The sequence below is a fragment of the Theropithecus gelada genome, chromosome 1, assembly GCF_003255815.1.
Source record: "Theropithecus gelada isolate Dixy chromosome 1, Tgel_1.0, whole genome shotgun sequence".
Lineage (NCBI taxonomy): Eukaryota > Metazoa > Chordata > Mammalia > Primates > Cercopithecidae > Theropithecus > Theropithecus gelada.
The window spans coordinates 25,119,383-25,139,839 of NC_037668.1; the positions used below are offsets into that span (position 1 = coordinate 25,119,383).

General features: G+C 38.5%; 1 protein-coding gene across 1 annotated transcript; it reads left to right on the top strand.

Annotated features, from left to right (window-relative positions):
• The first annotated feature begins 18,555 nt into the window (after window positions 1–18,555).
• Window positions 18,556–19,605, top strand: APCS (amyloid P component, serum). Its single transcript, XM_025392091.1, has 2 exons — window positions 18,556–18,717; window positions 18,836–19,605. The coding sequence occupies exons 1-2, from the start codon at window positions 18,654–18,656 to the stop codon at window positions 19,441–19,443; spliced, it is 672 nt and encodes a 223-aa protein (XP_025247876.1). The 5' UTR covers window positions 18,556–18,653; the 3' UTR covers window positions 19,444–19,605.
• The last annotated feature ends 852 nt before the right edge of the window (window positions 19,606–20,457 follow it).

Below are 20,457 nucleotides of genomic sequence, written 5' to 3' on the forward strand. Positions count from 1 at the left end.
TAAATATCTGTTGAATGAAAGGATATATAGTGATTCCTCAGAGTTCACACTTCACTAAGCCTCCAACATCGTTTAGTCACCAAGGCAAAGTCATCGGAAAGGATGCTATCCTCACTTCCCTGTCTCTATGCTGCCTTTCTTCATCCTCTTACTTACTGTATATCAAGTACTAGATTCCCTAGATTCCCTCTGAATAATAATACAAGAACTGAAGAAAGAAAACATGAAGCCTACCTCGGGGCTCTTAGGGACTCATTTCCTGGCTCTAGGGTTCACTACTCCCAGGGCCAGTCTCTAGCCTTGGTGAAAAGCCTCAAATCCCACTCCTAAATAGTACTGTATTGCTCTTCTACCCCAAAGAGAGGCACATTAAGGGATGGATTACCCAGTCAAATTGATCTGATTGCCAACTCTAACAGGTAAATAGCACTAAAATGTAATGAGATGGGCAAAACTATAATATGTAAGAAATTAGAATTGAGTAAATATTTTGGAAATCAACAGAGGGATGTGTGTGTGTGTGTCTGTGCGTGTGTGTGTGTGAGAGAGAGATGGTGTGATGTGTAGTAAAATAAGACAGCCGGGGAATATGCTTAAGTCATCATAGATATATTTTAAATAGCTGGATTACATAGTTTAAAACACAAACATTTATTATCTCACACAGTATCTGAGAGTCTGAGAGTCAGGAATCCAGGAGCAGCTTAACTATGTGGTTCTGTCCAGGGTATCTCGTGAGGCTGCAAACATGTCAGCCAGCATGCAGTCATCTCAAGGCCAGCACTAGTGGATCCACTTGAAGATGGCCCACTGACAGCTAATGACAGACAGCTACATTTCCTACTAGCTCTTGGCAGAAAGCTTTAGTTTCTCACCAGTTCCTGGGTGTCCTCATCTGAGTGATCCAAGAGCAAGTGAGATTGCAAGCAAGAAGCTGCAGTGCTTTTTGTGACCCCATTTCTGAAATCACATTTTCTTTTTTTTTTTTTCTATTCGTCAGAAGTGACTCACTAAGTCCAGTTTACACTCAAATAGAAGGGGAAGCTCCATCTCCTGAAGGGAAGAGTATCAAATAATTTGTGGACATTTGAAACCACTGTGGTCTCCAAAGGAAGGTGGATCTGGTTAAGTACATGATGTTTGCTAAATTCACTATGCAATTTTAGGATGAAATGCTCAGCATATTGAAAGGTGTTCCCTCTTCTGTCCTCCCCAACAGTACCTAAGTTTTCTTCTAAACAACTATTTGACAACTATTTAAAGAATACTTCCCAGATTGTGAAAGAAAACATATAAAGAATAAAGGATACGGCAATTGGACAGTTTAAGCTCCCTCTGGCCTTCCTGTCTTATATAAGGGGAGGAGAAAAAAATAAAAAGGACTCTGGCCCACTTGAAAAGACCAAAAATAAAAAATAAAAGCTCCAGCCTGGCCAACATGGCAAAACCCCGTCTCCACTAAAAATACAAAAATTAGCTGGGCATGGTGGTATGTACCTGTAATCCCAGATGCTCAGGAGGCTGAAGCAGGTGAATCACTTGAAGGCAGAAGGCAGAGGTTGCAGTGAGCCGAGAATGCACCACTGCACTCCAGCCTGGGCAGCAGAGTGAGACTTCATCTCAAAGAAGAAAAAAAGCAAAACAGATTTAATCATAAGATGATTGCGCACTTATCCTCTCCAATACCTTGCCACCACATAAACGGAGCTCCAGCATAACAGTGGATTACAAATGATAGAGTAGCAATGTATCCAGAATTGGTTCCTTCCAGCGGGTTCTTGGTCTCGCTGACTTCAAGAATGAAGCCACGGACCCTCGCGGTGAGTATTACAGTTCTTGAAGATGGTGTGTCTGGAGTTTGTTCCTTCTGATGTTCAGATGTGTCCGGAGTTTCTTCCTTCTGGTGGGTTGGTGGTCTCGCTGACTTCAGGCGTGAAGCCACAAACCTTTTCAGTGAGTGTTACAGCTCTTAAAGGTGGTGCCTCCTGAGTGGTTCTTTCCTCCTGGTGGGTTCATGGTCTCCCTGACTTCAGCTGCAGACCTTGGCAGTGAGTGTTACAGCTCATACAGGTAGTGCGGACCCAAAGAGGGAGCAGCAGCAAGATTTAGTGCAAAGAGCAGAGCAAAAGAACAAAGTTTTGATGACTTGCGGGAGGACCCCAGCTGATTGCTGCCCTTGGTGCCGGTGGCCAGCTTTTATTCCCTTATTTGGCCCCACGCACATCCTGCTGATTGGTCCATTTTACAGAGCACTGATTGGTCCGTTTTTACAGAGTGCTGATTGGTGTGTTTACAAACCTTTAGCTAGACACAGAGTGCTGAGTGGTGAGTTTACAATCCTTTAGCTAGTCAGAAAAGTTCTCCAAGTCCCCACCTGACCCAAAAGCCCAACCAGCTTCACCTCTCAGCAAGATAGGGATTCTACTTAAGAAGGAGTCTCTAGAAACACGCAAGGAAAACAGGCAGACAAAAATGAGAACACTAGAGGAACTTGACAACTACGGTTACAGTAAACAATAAACACGGCTTCACTCTTCTTAGCCAGATAAATGCATCTAAAACCTCATGCTAAAGCCTATTTACCTCAGTTCTTATTGCCTAATACATCATGTACAAATTATACATCCTGAAAAGCAGGAGGAAAAGTCTGAAGAGACAAGTAAGCATCAGAACCACATACAGATAGAGCATAGATCTTGGAATGATTAGAAGCCTGGGAATTTAAAATAACTATGATATATGCTAAGATTTCTAATGAAAAAAGCTTGTGGATTCTTTCCTTGACCATACCCAGTCCACTGATAAATCCATCAAAGGTATTCTTAATTTCTGTTACAAATTTTTTATTTCTAACATTTTCTTTGGTTCTTTTCTAGTTTCCTTTGCTCTGCTTACATTACTCATCTGTTTCTGCATATCATCTATTTTTCCCATGACAACAGCTAGCATATTCTGTAGTTGGTTTTAAGGAAATTGCCTAACAAGAGAGGGCCAAAATACATGAGGCAAAAACTGATAGAAATAAGAGAAACTGATAAACTCACTATTATAATCACAGTCTTCAACACCACCCCACACCATCAGTAATTGACAGATCCAGCCGGCAGAAAATTAGAAAAGATATAGTTGAACTGAATAGCAACAGAATTTAATTGACATTTATGGAATCCACTGTTCAACAACAGTGGAATACACATTCTTGTCAAGCTCACATGGAACTTTTACCATGGTAGATCACATTCTGGGCCATGAAACACAACTTAACAAAATAATAAACATCACCCAAAGCATGCTGTTAGACCCCAATAAATACTATTAAACTATTTTTAAAAAACCAGAAAGATAGCTGGAACGTTCCAAAACATGCAGATTAAACAACACATTTCTAAATAAAATGTAAGTCATAGAAGACATTTCAGAAGAAATTTTAAAATGCTTGTACTAAATGAAATACAACTTATCAAAATTTGTGAAATGCAGAAAAAGTAGTGCTCAGAGGTAAATTTGTAGTATTGAATGTATGTATTAGCAAAGAAGAAAAGAAATAATAAAAATTAAAGCAGATATCAATGAATTAAAAGCAGGAAAAAATTGAAAGAGAAAATCATTGAAATTAAAAGCCAGTTCTTTGAAAAACATTAATAAAATTCATAAGCCTCTAGCCAGGCTAACCAAGAAAAAAAAAAAAAAAAAAGTCACAAACTGCTACTATCAGAAATTACTACCAATCCTATGGATATTAAAAGGATAATAAATTAATATAATATAAATGTCTCTATGCTCTCAAATTTGCTTACTTATTTAGAAGAAATGGAAAAATTATTTGAAAGACATCATCTACCAAAACTCACACACAGAGAAATATATCATCTGAATAGCTCAACATCTATTAAAGAAATTAAATTGATAATTAGTAATCCTCCAAAAAAAAAAACACCAGGGCCAGATGGTTTCACTGGTGAATTTAAGAAACAAATATTTAAGAAAGAAAGTATATTAATTATCCATAATCTCTTTCAGAAAATAGGAGTGGGAACACCCAACTTGAAAAAAAATCATCCTTTTCAAAATCCACAGATATGATCATACTTGATAAGGAACTAGATGTTTTCTCCTAAGATTGGGAAGATGTCCCCTCGTATTCCTATTTAACATTGTATCAAAAGTCTTAACACAATAAAACAAGGAAGTAAAAGGTACATACATTGGAAAAGAAGAACCAAAACGGTATTTGTTAGCAGATGACATGATTATCTATTGTTGACTGGGAAAAAATAAAAAGCCCTCCTGGAACTAATAAGCAATTATAGCAAGTCTGTAAGATAATAAACAAAAGTGTGCTGTTGGTTAATATACAAAAGTCACTTGCTTTCCTGCATACCAGCAATGAACAATTGGAATTTGAAATTAGAAACACATCATTTACATTAGTACCAAAAAATTGAAATACTTTGGTATAAATTAACAAAATATATGCAAGATCTATATGAGGAAAACTATAAAATTGATTTTAAAAATCAAAGATCCTAATAAACAGAGATGTACTGGTTTTCTCAACTTGATCTATAGATATAAGGCAATCACAATCAAATTTTTAGCAAATTATTTGTGGATATTAATAAACTGATTTTGAAGTTTACATAGAAAGAAGAAGACCCTGAATAGCTAACCCAATCCCAAAGCGGAACAAGAAAATCCTAGAGTTAACACTATTCAAGACTTTAATAAAAAATGATGTGGTGCTAGAAAAAGAACAGACAAGTGGATCAATGGAATGGAATAAGAGTTCAGAAACAGACCTACACAAATAATCTGATCTTTAACAAAGGGGCACAGGTAAGTCAATGGAGAAAAGATCATCAAAATATGGTGCTAAAACAACTTGTTAACTACATAAGACTACAGGAATCTAGACACAAAATACATACCTTTCACAAAAAAAATTAACTGAAATGAGTTATAAAACCTAAATGTAAAACACAAAACCATAAAATTTATAGAGGATAACAAAGGAGAAATTTAGGTGACTTTGGGTTTGAGAATGACTTTTTAGATAAAACACCAAAAGTATAATCCAAGAAAAATTTGATGTTAGACTTTATTAAAATTATAAACATTTGCTCTGTAAAATACTTTGTTGAGAAAGTGAAAAGATAAGCCACAGACTGGTAGAAAATATTTACAAAACACATATCTCATAAAAGACTTCTATCAAAAATATATAAAGAACTCTTAAAACTCAACAATAAAAAAATAAACAGCCCAATAAAAAATGGACAAAAGATTTGAATAAACACTTCACCAAAGAAGTATTCACATGGCAAATAAGCACATAAAAATGATACTCAACAATGTGTCTCCTTAGAGAACTGAAAATTAAAACAATGAGATACTACTACACACCAATTAAAATTTCTAAAATAAAAAATCTGACAATACCAAATGCTGGCAGGGTTGAAGAAGCAACAGGAATGATCAGTTATTGCAAGTGGAAATGCAAAGTGGTACAGCCACTTTAGCATACATTTTTATAGTTTATTTAAAAATACAGCCGGGCGCGGTGGCTCAAGCCTGTAATCCCAGCACTTTGGGAGGCCGAGATGGGTGGATCACAAGGTCAGGAGATCGAGACCATCCTGGCTAACACAGTGAAACCCCGTCTCTACTAAAAAATACAAAAAATTAGCCGGGCGAGGTGGCGGGTGCCTGTAGTCCCATCTACTCAGGAGGCTGAGGCAGGAGAATGGCGTAAACCCGGGAGGCGGAGCTTGCAGTGAGCGGAGATCCAGCCACTGCACTCCAGCCTGGGCAACAGAGCGAGACTCCGTCTCAAAAAAATAATAATAAAATAAAATAAAATAAAATAAAATAAAATAAATACAACATAGTCTTACCATAGGACCCAGCAATCACACCAGGTGTTTACCCAAATGAATTGAAAATTTATATTTATACAAATATCTGCACACAAATGTTTACAGCCTCTCTATAATTCCAAAAACCAGAAGCAACCAAGATATCTCTCAATAGGTAAATGGATAAACAAATTGTGCTACGTATATACAATGGAATATTACTGAGCAGTAAAAAGAAAATAAGCTATCAAGCCGTAAAGAGACATGAAGAAACCTCAAATGCATATTCTATGTAAAAGAAGCCAGTCTTAAAAGACTACATACTGTATGAGTCCAGCTACAAGACGTTGTAGATAAGGCAAAACTGTAGAGACAGAAAGATCAGAGGTTCCTAGGGGGAGGCAGTATAAATAGGTAAAGCAGAGGGGATTTTTAAGTAGGTAAGCTATTTTGTATGACATTGTAATGGTAGACGCATGACATGTATTTGTCAAAACACAAAGAAATGTACAACACAAAGGGTGAACTCTAATGTTATGCACATTAGTGAATAATAATGTATCAGTATTGGTTTATCAGTTGTAACAAATGCACCACATGAATGCAAGGTATTAATAAGGGAAACTGTGGCTGGGTGCAGTGGCTCACACCTGTACTCCCAGCCCTTTTGGAGGCCTAGGTGGGCAGATCACAAGGTCAAGAGATCGAGACCATCCCAGCCAACATGGTGAAACCCCATCTCTACTAAAAATACAAAAATTAGCTGGGCATGGTGGCACGCACCTGTAGTCCCAGCTACTTGGGAGGCTGAGGCAGGAGAATCACTTGAACCTGCGAGGTGGAGGTTGCAGTGAGCTGAGATCGGGCCACTGCACTCCAACCTAGTGACAGAGCAAGACTCCGTCTCAAAAAAAAGGGGGGGTGGGGGAACTGTGCAGGGGAACTTTGTACTATCTATTTAATTTATTCATAAACCTAAAACTGTTCTAAGAAATAAATTATATTCATTTGAAAAATGTATGATCATATAATCGATTTTTAAAGGCATTTAATAATAGCATTCATTCATGTTTTAAAACTCAAAGACTAAGAGAAGAGTTCTTCCTTTCATTAATTTTTAAATTTGTTCTCTATACTGGTTTTTTTTTTAAGCAACATTTTTAAAAAACAAAACTGATAGGTAAAGGAGAGGAATATAAATAATAAAGATAGCTGACATTGTAAAAGTATTTACTGCGTGCTAGCCACTGTACTAGATCCTTCATGCAAAATTAATACATTTAAACACCACAGAAACCCAGTGAGGTAGGTACTGTCATCATTCCCATTATCACAGACGGGCACCTAAGACACTGGGAGGTAACTCGTAGAGTTCTGTCAGAAAGAGGCAGACAGGATTGGGAGGGAGCCAGCATCTGGGGTAGGAGTCCATGATCTTTCTCTCTACACTATACTTCCTAGACTGCAAATATGAAACTTAATCTCTTGTGTCCAGAAACAATCAATTTTTTTGCCTCATTACCAAACAAACTCTTCTCTCTTGAAACTTGCTCCATGCCATTTTTTCCTCCCCGCAACACCCATCTTTATCATCATAAGTCCCAGAAGTCTCTCCTGCTTTCTTCAAGAGCTACATCATCTTGGGGTTAGAATCTTCCTTATGCATACCTCTGTTGGACTCACTCACTGAAACACACATAAGACAGGGTCCTGAGGACACAGAGTACATGGAATCCTCAAACTGTAAACACAGAACAACATTCTTAGGATGTTTACTCCTACAAATATGGGCCCATGCAAATGGATGTCCAAAGGAGGGAGGCACAAGCTGGGTGGACCTCAGCAGTGCCAAATGCCAGTTGAATTTTAAGTGTGATTGTGTAGCCATCCCTTTATTTATTTATCCCATCTCCAGCCCTCCATCACATTACCCACAGATCTGCTTCAATCTTTTTATTTTCTTTATCTTCAAGCTTCCATCTCACTCAGCAATCTTGGCAGACAATCTCCTTTTGTGTTTCCAGAAGGTCAATTTGTCTAAGTTGGGTTTTCAATGTCTCTTCTCTCCTTTTACTGAAAAAGCTCTGTTTCTCTCTCTCTCTACCTCACTCATTTCTAAGAACAACTGTCCCTCCTCCTGACAAAAACACTAATCTGCCCATATGACCAGCAGAAACATTTCAGAACAAGATGATTTTCAGCTTCCAGAAGTGCTTCCAAATGAGACAGTAACAACCACAGAAGTTTTAAAAAATAAAACTAAGGAAGAAAATGTTACTTCATATGGTAGATGTGTTTAATAAAATTTCTCTAAACATTAATTTTAAGAATAAAATCATTATGGACCTACTTAAAACTCAGTACAGAAAACTCAGTTGTACTCTAAAAACGATAGGATTCTATGGCAGAAATGGCTGGCTAGCCCTCCACCAGTGATTTATGCTCCCACTCACAGCCAGAATATAGCATGGTTGTTGAGACACAGTTAACCAGTCCAGAACCACATTTCCCAGCTCTTTTGCCTCTACACCTGGCCACAGGAATAGTTCTTGCCATAGTAATGCATGCAGAAGTGCCATGTACCACTTCCAGCCCATCATGGTAAAGAAGCAGGTGAGGTTTTTTTCATTGTACTTCTCCTGTTGTCACCTGGAGGTAGAACATCCATCACAGGACTTCTTTTCTTAGAAGCCCTAAGAAAAGCAGAGCCATATGATATAGGGTCCTTGAATTGAGAATTAGAGGAGACCTGCTTGCCAATCAGGAGCATGTAGTTATATTTCACATGAGCCAGAAATAATATTTAATTACTTAAATATTATTTCTTAATTATTGAATATTATTTCTTAATTAATTCTTAATATTAAGGATTAATATTAAGCCATAAGATTTTGTAATAAGTCTGTTACCACAGCAAGTATTCCCCTTACCAAATATGGGTGTTGTCTATTCTCAACGTTTTAAGTCTTGCTTCTTTCTTTACTTCTTGCAAAGCAAAACTCAAAGATGCCTAAAACAGAGGCTTTTTGCACAAAGTAAGTGATCAATAAATGTGTTAAGATAACATTGATTTTTTTGAAGTTCTGAATCCTATTGCTTCTTTAAAACTTTTTTTTTAATTTAAAGATATATCCAACTGAAACACATGGAAATGAATGACAAACCTATGAAAAGTGCTCATTCCCCCCGCCTACCAAAAAAAAAAAAGAAAGAAAAAATACATTTACTTTGAAAAGCACTGCTCTTCTTCCTTTCTTCCTCTTCCCATACCACCAGATCTCCTTAAGCTTCTGCCATGAGACTCTGCCTTTGGGAAAGTCATGGTGGTTATCTCCTAAGAAAACTTCTGCTTCTTAAATCATCTAAAATGTCTTGCTATTTTTATTAACAAACATTTCAACTTAAGTTTCACTTTTTCAGAGAGGCTGTTTCTTACCACCCATTGATCACCTGGTTGCCCAAAACAGAAACCTGAGATTTACCATCCCTGCCCTTCACTTACAGGTTTTGACAAAGGAAGTGGAATGTGAAGGTTACAAAGGTGTGAGTGGTCATGGTATGTCCTAGAAACAAGCACTTGAGCAAAGAATGTATGAGATAATTTGGGGTGGATTGAAATCTTGTAAGTTTTAATATAGCCTCCTATTTAGTGCATTTGACTTGTCTTATTCCTGTCACAGTTGTTTATCTTATGTGTACTTCTCATCACTTCTCTCCTCTAAAATCCTTCAAAAATATGCTCACAGCAACAAGAACAAAATCCAAAGTGTTCATATACTTTAAAATATTCTATAATTTCTGCATTTTCTAAACAGATCTGAACACAACTGGCTTGCACATTGGCTTCCTGAACTCTCCAGCTGTCTACAATGCTCCTTTTTTCCTTGTCACAAAGCAGACTTTACTCATCTTTTCAGATCCCAATCAAATGTTGCCTCCTGCACAAAGCCCACCTGTAGCCAACTCTCCACTTCCATAGTGATAGTTAGGATCCTTCATTAACTGTGTTTGCAGATCCCTGTAATGTAACCTTTACTGCTCCTATTATGCTGCCATGTGAGAGAGAGAAATTACATTGTTACTGTCCCAGAACCCACTAAGTAGGACTCATCTCTGCATCCTTAGTGGTGGATGCAGTACTTGATACTTGAAGAGTGGCTAGATGTATTTACTGAAAGAAATTATTATGGTAAAAAGGATATTAGCCAAATCACAAAATGAAAACACAAAAACTCAGGGAATAGTAACATGTGGAGCTCAGCAAAAACCTTCTTTTGAACAGACATCTTTTCAACTGGTCAGAATTATTGAAGCAATCATTTATGAAGTCTCTGGATATTGACTGAAAGGCTTGTAACACCTACCACCCTACCACCATCACCTACCTAGTTGTGCCCCTACCCCAACGTCTGCACTTTTTTTACATGTTAGTTGCTCTCTTCAGACCCTGCGCTTCTTAAAGGTAAAGGCCATATCTGGCTTAGGCAAGTGACTGGTACATTATCAATACTTGGCATTTATATTTTGAGTGAAAATATGACAACATTTTCTATTGGAAAAAAAGATGCGTTTTTAAAACTGGAAATAACGCCATAATAAGAACAAAAATATTAAAGGTATTTGCAAAGTTCTATGAAAGAAGAGATGAAAAAGCAATCAATTTTGTTTGGATGGAGTAGAAGAGAAGAGAGTAGAGTAGCGAATCATGATGATTATGATAATGGTGGTGGACCCTACCGTTATCACCACTGATGGAGCCCAGCTTCTTCAAATACATTTTCTATCATTCTCTCCTCTAGTCCCACCTCTCTATCTCATAGCACTCCTTATCATTTCTCAAACATTCCAGGATTTGGCATAAGCTTTTGTGCTGTTTTATGATAATTTTAAGACATATTTATATGTGTATTCATGTAGACATATAATGTTGCAATATAAAACTTCTTACTGTAATTTTTTATCAAAATAGTTTTGTAAAACTCTACTCTATAGATTTTTACCTTGGGTAGATCAGAGATTTCTTTGAAAATCTGGTGAAAAAAATACATTTGCAATATTTTGCACACAATTTCAGGGAGTTTACAAACCCACTGAAACTCATTCAAGAACCCTCTAGGGACCTAGGGACTTCAGCTTCAGAATCACCCCTGAAGGCACAAAATGTGCTGATTATCACTGAGGCATTGATTTCACCTACTAACATACACAGTTCCGTCAAATGAGAGAAAAGGGCACCCACTATACCTGGGACCCTCGACCTCCAGCAGTCTGTTGGAGGGAGAGAAGATCACAAGTGACCAAAAATGTGCCTCAGGCCTGCTTCTGTGGTTACAAAAATATATTTAGCAAAAGTATAAGACAGAAAATGGAAAGAGTTTACCTTGGGCTGAAGCAATAATGAGTCACTTATTCCCAAAATATCGTAGTGTATGAAATAGATACCACCATACCTGGGCTTTGGGAGGGTACCTTGTAGCGCTGTCTCACAGTGGATACACGTGATAATTTCCTTAATTACACATGTAACTACTCACCAAGGAAAAAGTGTAAGATATGAGCAGAGAAGAGCTCTTCAGAAGAAAAATTCTACTGGGAAACACAAAAATAAACTTTAAACCCCTTATCCCACTACCTCTCACCCACCCAGAAGAAGGGAAAAATAGTACTTGGAGTTTTAAATTATTGAAAATTGTGGTCCACACTTAGAGAAGAGCAACAAAAGCCACTTACCCAAAATAAGCCACCACCAATCAACAGTTACCATGCAGCCACTGTGGAATTAACAATTCCTGAAAGCCTTCAAGGAACAAGAAAATAAATGTTTAAGAAGAGGACATCCAGATGAAGGCACCATTCTTTGAGAAGAGCCACCCATCTGTTCTCTTTCTTCTCAGCTTCTGGGGCTGCAGCAATAATGTGGTTTTAAAAAGTCTTTGTTTCCTCCTACAGAAGTAAAGAGTACTTCACCTAAATACACACTATTTAAGTGGCCAGTGGGGATGAATTCATGGAAAGAAGGACCTCTCTTTGCTAAACTATTTATTTTTCAATCAGCACATGGCAAGGAAAGCCTTTTTGAAATGTCAATTAAGGGTCATAAAGCTGAAATCATGGAGCTGCAGAAAGTCTCAGGTGGTCCCTGGGATTCTTTAACTGAAGTCACTGCTGCCATTATCATCAGTAGTTCTGCTCCACTCAAGGACAAAAGTCAAGCACCAAATGGCCAGGTGAAGTGGGAGCTAGGAGGATTTTCAATCAACTCGCTCACACATAAGAATAAGTCATCAAAATGCTCCTGGAGTGCCACCCGCCTCTGCAGTAATGTGCACCCTGAGCAGAAATCCTAGATTCTGCCTTCTTTCTAGAAGTAGAAAAGCAGTCTCAGTGTTTGAACCAATTCACAACAGAGCTTTCTATTTGGTCTTCTTGTGAGATGCAAAATGTTTATGAGCAGGAAAAACATTGCCCTGGACTAAAGGTCTCCTGATGAAATGAGTCAATCTGTTAAGAAATATTTCTGTCCACAGCTCTGTACATGGTATCCTTGGCCTCCAGGTACCTCAGAGTGTAAACAACAGTGTCCAAAGGCAGAATGAATGCTGACAATGTAGGCCTCTTATAGAAGATCTGTTTTCTATTGAGTTCATTAGCTTGTGCTTGAGGTAGGCAGTACAAGCACAGACATATAGAAAATGACCTCAGGTAGGGGTTGGGGGGCACAGGTGGCAAAGACCTCAGATTAGGAAATTCTAAGCATGATGGAGGTAACAAGGACGTCAATATAGAAAAGGCAAACCAAACCCATGGACACCTGCATACATGTGTGGTGAATAAAATACTGTTTATTTCATAGATAGTATTGTCAATGCAGGAGAGTTTCATGACAAGAAGGGTGTCAAACAAGAAGTGGTCTAAATAGCATATGTGCTCCTTTTGTACCTCTGTGACACTGTGGTTATTTAGACCACTGTCATGACCAGGCCAATGCAAAAGGCACCACATACCAACTGGACACATACCCTCTTATTCCCAAAGACTGTGCACTCCGGGAATTCCCAAATACACAGCAGTCAATGGTGGTCAATATGACAAAGATCATTATTTATAATTCAAAGGATGAATGCTTGAGGGGATAAATACCTTATTCTCTATGATAAGCTTATTTCACAGTGGATGCCCATAAATACATACACCTACTACGTACCCATAAAAAAATTTTTTTAATCTTAAATAAATTTTTTTTAAAAAGAAAGAATGAATCCAGAAATTTTTAAAAAGATGACAAAAACCAAGAAAATATCCTGGTTCTGAGCTATGAGACTAGAAAGTATTGCGGAATAGGGACTAGTGTATAAAGTCTCTGAACTAACCAGCATTCTTAGGAAAATTACATGACCAATGTGGGTGAGAGTCAAGATCATGGCATTCCCTGCTGAAGTTAAGATGTGGATGACATCACTCACAGAAGCTGGAGACAACCAAGCAAGGTGAACTTTGTCAGCTTCTGTGAGGTTCTTTCTTTGTATTTTGAAGTTTTAGGGATAACAATAAAACAGATCAGCATAAGAAAACTCTCGTGCTGCCATGTTTCTGTCATGAGCAGAAAATGGCATAGTTGACAAGATGACAGGAGTAGCATAAGACAGCTCTAGCCAAGACCTCTTGTAGCTGCACAAGCAAGGAATCTGCTTCTGCATCTTCAATGCATGTATTGTCTATCACTGTGGACTGGAAAATATAATCCTAGACATAGAGGAGGGAACTTTTAAACATACTCAAGATATAGAGTTACACTGAGTCCCTGCTGTTATATTTTTCTTCTTTGCACATCTCCTCCCAGAAGACCCAGGTATTATGAGGGGATTGTGAACAGCATGAAGATGGCTGTGGCCAGTGGGTGCCAGTGAATGGTAAATTTTATTTAAAAATGTATATTTAAAAAATGAATAAACACTAATCTCAGCAATGAAATCTGTATTTTATAAAACTGTAAAAATGGGTTGTTCAAATAGAAGCGTGAGTGTGAAGGGATGTCAAGAAAGATAAAGACTAAGATAGAGATATGGTGACATTACAGAGAGCAGCTTCAGGTGAATTCTGAACACAAAGTGAGATTTCAGTGAGGTAATATGGTCGAGGTGCCTCACTAAACCTAAAAGTAGAAAATTAAAAAAAAACTTAGCAGAGATTTTCTTTTATAAATGAACCCTGAAATTAGGAACAGAGAAATGAGATCAAGAAAAGACTCCGGTGTATCAGCACGACCTGGAAAGGGACTGACCAATTTGTGAAGCTGCCAGAATTGCGAAGGGGAGGTAGGAGTTCACAGCAGCCTGAGCCTGGCATTTAGAGCCTGAAAGAGCTACTTGGGTAGAAAGGTCAGTTGTAATCTCAGGTGGACACTGATTTTTCTCTGTTGTTGGCTGAAATGTTATGAGGTGGGCAACAAAGACATGATAGCCACTCTGTCAAGAAGAGACAATCTATAAACTGTGTGGGAAATATACATTGAATCCCGAGTCTCCTGTGGAGAATCTTGTTTCTCTCCTTTTGTTCTTTGTCAGAATTACTGAACCTTAGGAAACAAACTCCCTTCCTCTTTCTCCCTCCATCATTCCCTGAAACTTGGCTTCTGACATGCTCACTTTATGAAAATTGCTCTTTCAAAGGTTACCAATGAAGTTTTTATTGCTAAATCCAGCACACATTCAACTTAGATCTCTCTGATGCATTTAATACCACTGGATACTGCTTCCTGGACACTTACACTGACTTGGTTTCCATGACACCACACACCATCCTCTCTGCCAAACATAATTTTTTGTCTCCCACGTCCCTCCCCACCTGCCATTCTTATCTTGTCTCTAACACCATGAATGTGAATGCTTCCTCAAGTCAGTGCTTGGCTCCCTGACCTTTTCTCTCTTCTCTCTTCCACTGAAAGAGAAAATTCATTTTTGTTTCATTATCATTTATATGTTGATTCCTCTGAAACCTGTATATCTAATTCCAAGTGGCAGTCACATATTTCAAATTCTCCAAGACCTTTCTTATATGTAGGTCATACTATCATTTCAAATTTAACAATTGAGGAACCAAGCTTACCACCAACCCTCCACCTCCTCCAAGTGGACATCCTCTCAATTGTCCTATCTGCACTGGTAGCGCCATGTTTTTCCACATCATTTGCAGTCAGAAATATGGTTCCATATTCTATATTTTTAAAATTCTCATCTTTGTCCTTTTTTGCCTTTACAATGAGACCCTGCCATCAGTCTAAGTTGTGTATCTTTGGTTTTATCTAACCACATATCAGAGTGATAATCAGTTACTCTTGATGCATGCGTCCATTGCCTCTTTCCATCTAAATGCTCTCAAATTCCCTTACAGCTAACAGAACACACAGCAAATAATTTTTTACTGAACACAAATCTTGTTCTACCCTGTGTTCTACTCAGTCTCTTCCTATTCCCATTGGTTACTGTGATTTAATGTCTTCTACAAACACCTAATGTCTCAGAAAGCATCTTTAAGGTATTCTTTAATCCTTCAGGTGATCTTCAGTTATATCTCATACTTCTGCCTTGTTGAAGCTCCGAGTCAGATCCTCTTTCTGCTGCTGCCGATGTCTTCTTCCACTATGCTCTCTGAGGGCAAACTTTGTTGCATGGGCAATTAATATAGCCAAGACAGCTCTGTTTGGGGCACACAGGTGGACTTGCTTCTCTTCAACATACTGTATCTTTTCTTCCCCACCCTCATCTCTTCCATAGCCATCCAGACAGGTGCCACTACCTTGACCTGAACTTTCACTGGCAGGAAGGCACCCAAGAGGATCCAGCAACAGTGAGGATTGGCTCACTGTGAGAATTGTTCCCAGTTCTGAAGACCCAGGATTCATTTTCCCACATCCTGACATCAGAACTTTTCCTTTCTGCAATAGAAAGAATTCTCAGTTTCCGTTTTGACAACGCTTGAAGTGCAAGCTGTTCTCTTCCAAGGCCTGAGAAGCATATTCCAGGGAAGGAAACTAAACAACAGAATCAGACTCCACTTTTTCTCCATTTTCCAATTCTACTATAGATCCTACCTTCCAACCAAGCTTTTCTCTTCACAGTGTATGAACACAACATTTTTATATTCAACTATAAACCCTGGCACTTGGCCTCAACAGCTATGTAAAGCCCTTATCTCCAAGCTCTCTCACCATGAGTCTAAGGCTGTGTCACTCATCCCCAAGACCTGTTCCCTGGACTCATCTCCCATTAGAGAAGACTCTCATCTACGTTAATTTGCAAACCATTTTTTGTTAAAGAGAATGATTATTTATTTATTTATGAAGAAAACTAAAAGCATCTGGTGAGCCCTGTGTTCTCTGAGTTTTATGGCACTTATTAATTAACATCTGGAAATGTTAGGGAATTGCATAGTCCCTGGGTTCTCAAGAAAGGTTACCTTCCTGCTCCTACTTCCAGCATTACCTGATCATATTACTCAATTGTATTGTACTTTTTGTTGCTAATAAACTGTTTCTTGTAAAGAAAAAATCCTCACTCAAAATTGAGTCCTTTGATTCCACAATATATAACAGTTTATTTTCATGTGTAAGAAAAATTGTTAGATAAAATCAATGATCTAAATATAAATAAGTCCTAACACCCAGATTCAATCTAGAAGGGATCAGAGATAAACACAATAATAGGTATAATACAAGACAGATAATGGTAACAGCCATAAAGACTCTAAAATGATGGTAATAATAACCTTTCAGATACTGTTCCATGTACTTTATGTGTATCATAGTATCTCATTTATCTTTAGAGAAACACTGTGAGGTAGATAGTTTTATCCTCATTTCGCAGAGAAGGAAACTAAAGTTCAGAGGGGTTTAGTGACTTGCAGAATAGCCAGCCACTAGTAAATGGCAACATTGGAATTCTATCCCAAAGTCTTTTATCTTAACCATATGGGAAGTACAAAAGAGGGAAAATAACGTATAGTTGGGACATTAGAAAAGTTTTCATGAAGCAGACTGTTTTCTATTTTTCATATTTTTTGTATAAATTCAAGGCATACAAGTTTAGTTTTATTACATAGACAGCAATAACATAGTGGTGAAGTCTGGACTTTTAGTATAACCATCACCTAAATAAGCTTGAGATTAATGTTGAAAAATGGCTGGAATTCTAAGAAACAGAAAAAAATAAGAGAGAAATTCAAGACAGAATGAAGGCAAGGAATAGAAGTAATGAAATCAGAAAATCCAGGAATGTATAAAGAACAACAGTTAGAGGGGTTTGACTGGAGAATAGGATTAGATTCTGAGATACAGCCATGTTAAAGCCAGGTTGCAAATGGCATCGGCTTCCAAGCAAATTATATTTATTTAATTCAGAAGTCAACAGATGCATAATCCCAACTTTATCACTAACCCATACTGTGCAACAGGCCAGATAAGGCTTCACAACCTGGGCTTCCATTTAGAGAAAAAGTAGAGAATGGAAACTCCCCAGGGATAAGAATAGGAAGGATACTTTGAACAATGATAAAGAAAGTGTATTCTTGGTGGCAGTGATTGTGTCATTGAAAAGGCTGATTAGGTCTGGGGTGACCTAAGAGAAGAAAGAGTGAATAAGAGGCTAAACAATAGGATGAGAAACAAGATGCCATATAATTTAGGGATGAGAGAGAAAGAAATAATGTGGCTAGAAAGAGGAACATCAGTTTGATATCTCAGAGGCAGACAAGGTTTGAGTGGTGGTTAATAAACTGTACAGAGAGAGAATGAAGTAGATGTAGAAAGAATGAAGATGGAGATCTCTGGGGTTGTGCAAGAGTCAGTGACCACTGAATCCCTAGCACCTAGTGTAGTACCTGAGAATTAGTGAATAAATGTGAGTATTAGTGGGGTCATCACCAAAGATGGATTAGAGATACACTCAATGACCCAGGACTCAAAGAAGAGGAGAGAAAAATTTGGGGAGATGTTGACATCTCTGCAGGTAGTATGAAGTAACCAGAAAAACAAGTAATAATGAGAAATGGAAAGATCTAGGATAAGGAAGTACCATGATACGCAAAAGAAAAAAAGCGCTGAGTAGAAGTAGCAGAAAAATACTAAGCTTCATGGGGACAGAAAGTTTATTCTCCAAGTCCCTCTTTCCCCTTAGCTTTGCCTGAATGTATTACTTGATGTTGAATTAGGCAAAGGTGAAGGCACTGTTTAGGGTCTTCAGCAGAAAGTAGAATCCTAGAATATCCTACAAATAGAAGACAACTTGAGAACTATAAAAGAAAGAAAAGGCCTTGTTCCCATAGCCCACGAGAGGGTTGAGCTCAGCAATACACTCCACATGGCTCAGGAGCTTCTGGCAGAGCACAGAGCCATCAGAGAGAGGGGCCCAGAGAGCAGAGAGAGACTCTGCTGACATGGCCAGCCCAGCGCCTCATCCCATCCATAACCCTACTGCCCTGCAATGACTCTCTTCCCAGCAATAAAATCTGGGTCACAGGAGTTGGAGCTCTAGCCATCACTTGTCTCTAATAAATAACTCCCATTGATTTTCCAGCTCAGGGCCTCACCACTCCTTCACTGTAAGGGCCAGGGGGGCAGACCTGGAAAATCCCTCACACATTATTGGTGCTCTTCTTCCCCTATCCTCACCCAAAGTGCATATAAACCCTGAATAGCCTGAAGTCTAAGGGCGTGAATATCAGATGCTAGGGGGACAGCCACTGTGTTATCTGCTGCCCTCATCCTGGTCACTGCTCCTGCTATAATAGCCCTAGGCCAGGAATATGAACAAGCTGCTGCTTTGGGTCTCTGTCCTCACCAGCCTCCTGGAAGCCTTTGCTCACACAGGTAAGGAGGTCAAGGAATGGTCAAGAATCATAAAGTGAGAAAATGGTTGAAGCTGAGACATCTTTTCTCTGCATTTATGCTGAAGGTCATTATCTTTCTTTCTCTCTTTATCCCACAGACCTCAGTGGGAAGGTGTTTGTATTTCCTAGAGAATCTGTTACTGATCATGTAAACTTGATCACACAGCTGGAGAAGCCTCTGCAGAACTTTACCTTGTGTTTTCGAGCCTACACTGATCTCTCCCGTGCCTACAGCCTCTTCTCCTACAATACCCAGGGAAAGGATAATGAGCTAGTAGTTTATAAAGAAAGAGTTGGAGATTATAGTCTCTACATTGGAAGACAAAGAGTTACATTCAAAGTTATTGAAAAGTTCCCGGCTCCAGTGCACATCTGTGTTAGCTGGGAGTCCTCATCAGGTATTGCTGAATTTTGGATCAATGGGACACCTTTGGTGAAAAAGGGTCTGCGACAGGGTTACTCTGTGGAAGCTCATCCCAAGATTGTCCTGGGGCAGGAGCAGGATTCCTATGGCGGCAAGTTTGATAAGAGCCAGTCCTTTGTGGGAGAGATTGGGGATTTGTACATGTGGAACTCTGTACTGCCCCCAGAAGAGATCCTGTCTGCCTATCAGGGTACCCCAGTCCCTGCCAATATCCTGGACTGGCGGGCTCTGAACTATGAAATCAAAGGATATGTCATCATCAAACCCCTGGTGTGGGTCTGAGGTCTTGACTCAACAAGATCACTTGAAAATGAAATGACCGTCTAAGAGATCTGCTCAAAGCAACTGGATACTAGATCTTATACCTGCAGCTCTTTCTTCTTTGAATTCCCTATCTGTATGTCTGCCAAATTAAAAACTGTATATTGTATTATGCTACCTGCATTTGTTTAGTGCTTATCATAGTCCCATATCTTTATCTTATATCTACTACTTATCTATCTGCTGCTTATCTGGTAATTGGTGTTTCCTGAACAATCAAATTGCCAAGTATGGGGAGGAAAACCTATAAGTAACTAGAAAGATATATCACAAAACCAGGGCACTCAATGAGCAGGACAGTGGCAATACTTAAAAGCTACTAACAATCATTTTAATAACTATTCAAAATATGTGTGGAATTGCAATCACAATTTTTCTGTTTTTCCAGCTACAAATCGATCAAAAAGATGTCTGAGGTTGCATCAGGGAGACAACTATAATGAAATAAGTAAGCAATAGTTGAGAACCTAACAGCAAGTAATGAGACAGGAAGAATAAAACTAGAAGTCAGAATGAAAACCAAAGAAGTATGAGACTGGGATAGTTTTGTATGAAGACAAACATAACTTTATGTCTCAAAAACCTCAGTAGGACTGTCCAATGCTTGATTTTCATAATGGTGTCCTGATGTCATCAAAAAATGTTATACTCTGAATATTGCTTACATGAATATGCTGTCTGAAATTATTCCATGGATCCACACTTCTTACAGGACGTGATTTAAACCTCTAAATATGACATTGCCCTCCATAACCTGGTCCCACTTACTCTCTGAAATATACACAGAGAATACACACAGAATACTCTCCGAAATGGACTTTCCGTGTACATTTCAGATACAACTGTTAGCAGAGCAAGTGACATCCTAACTATCACACTGCAAAATAATTGTCAGATGCTATTACTAGTAGTTATTTTTATGGTTATGAAAAGCATGGAACACAGTGCCTGGCCCATCATCAACAGATATGAGTT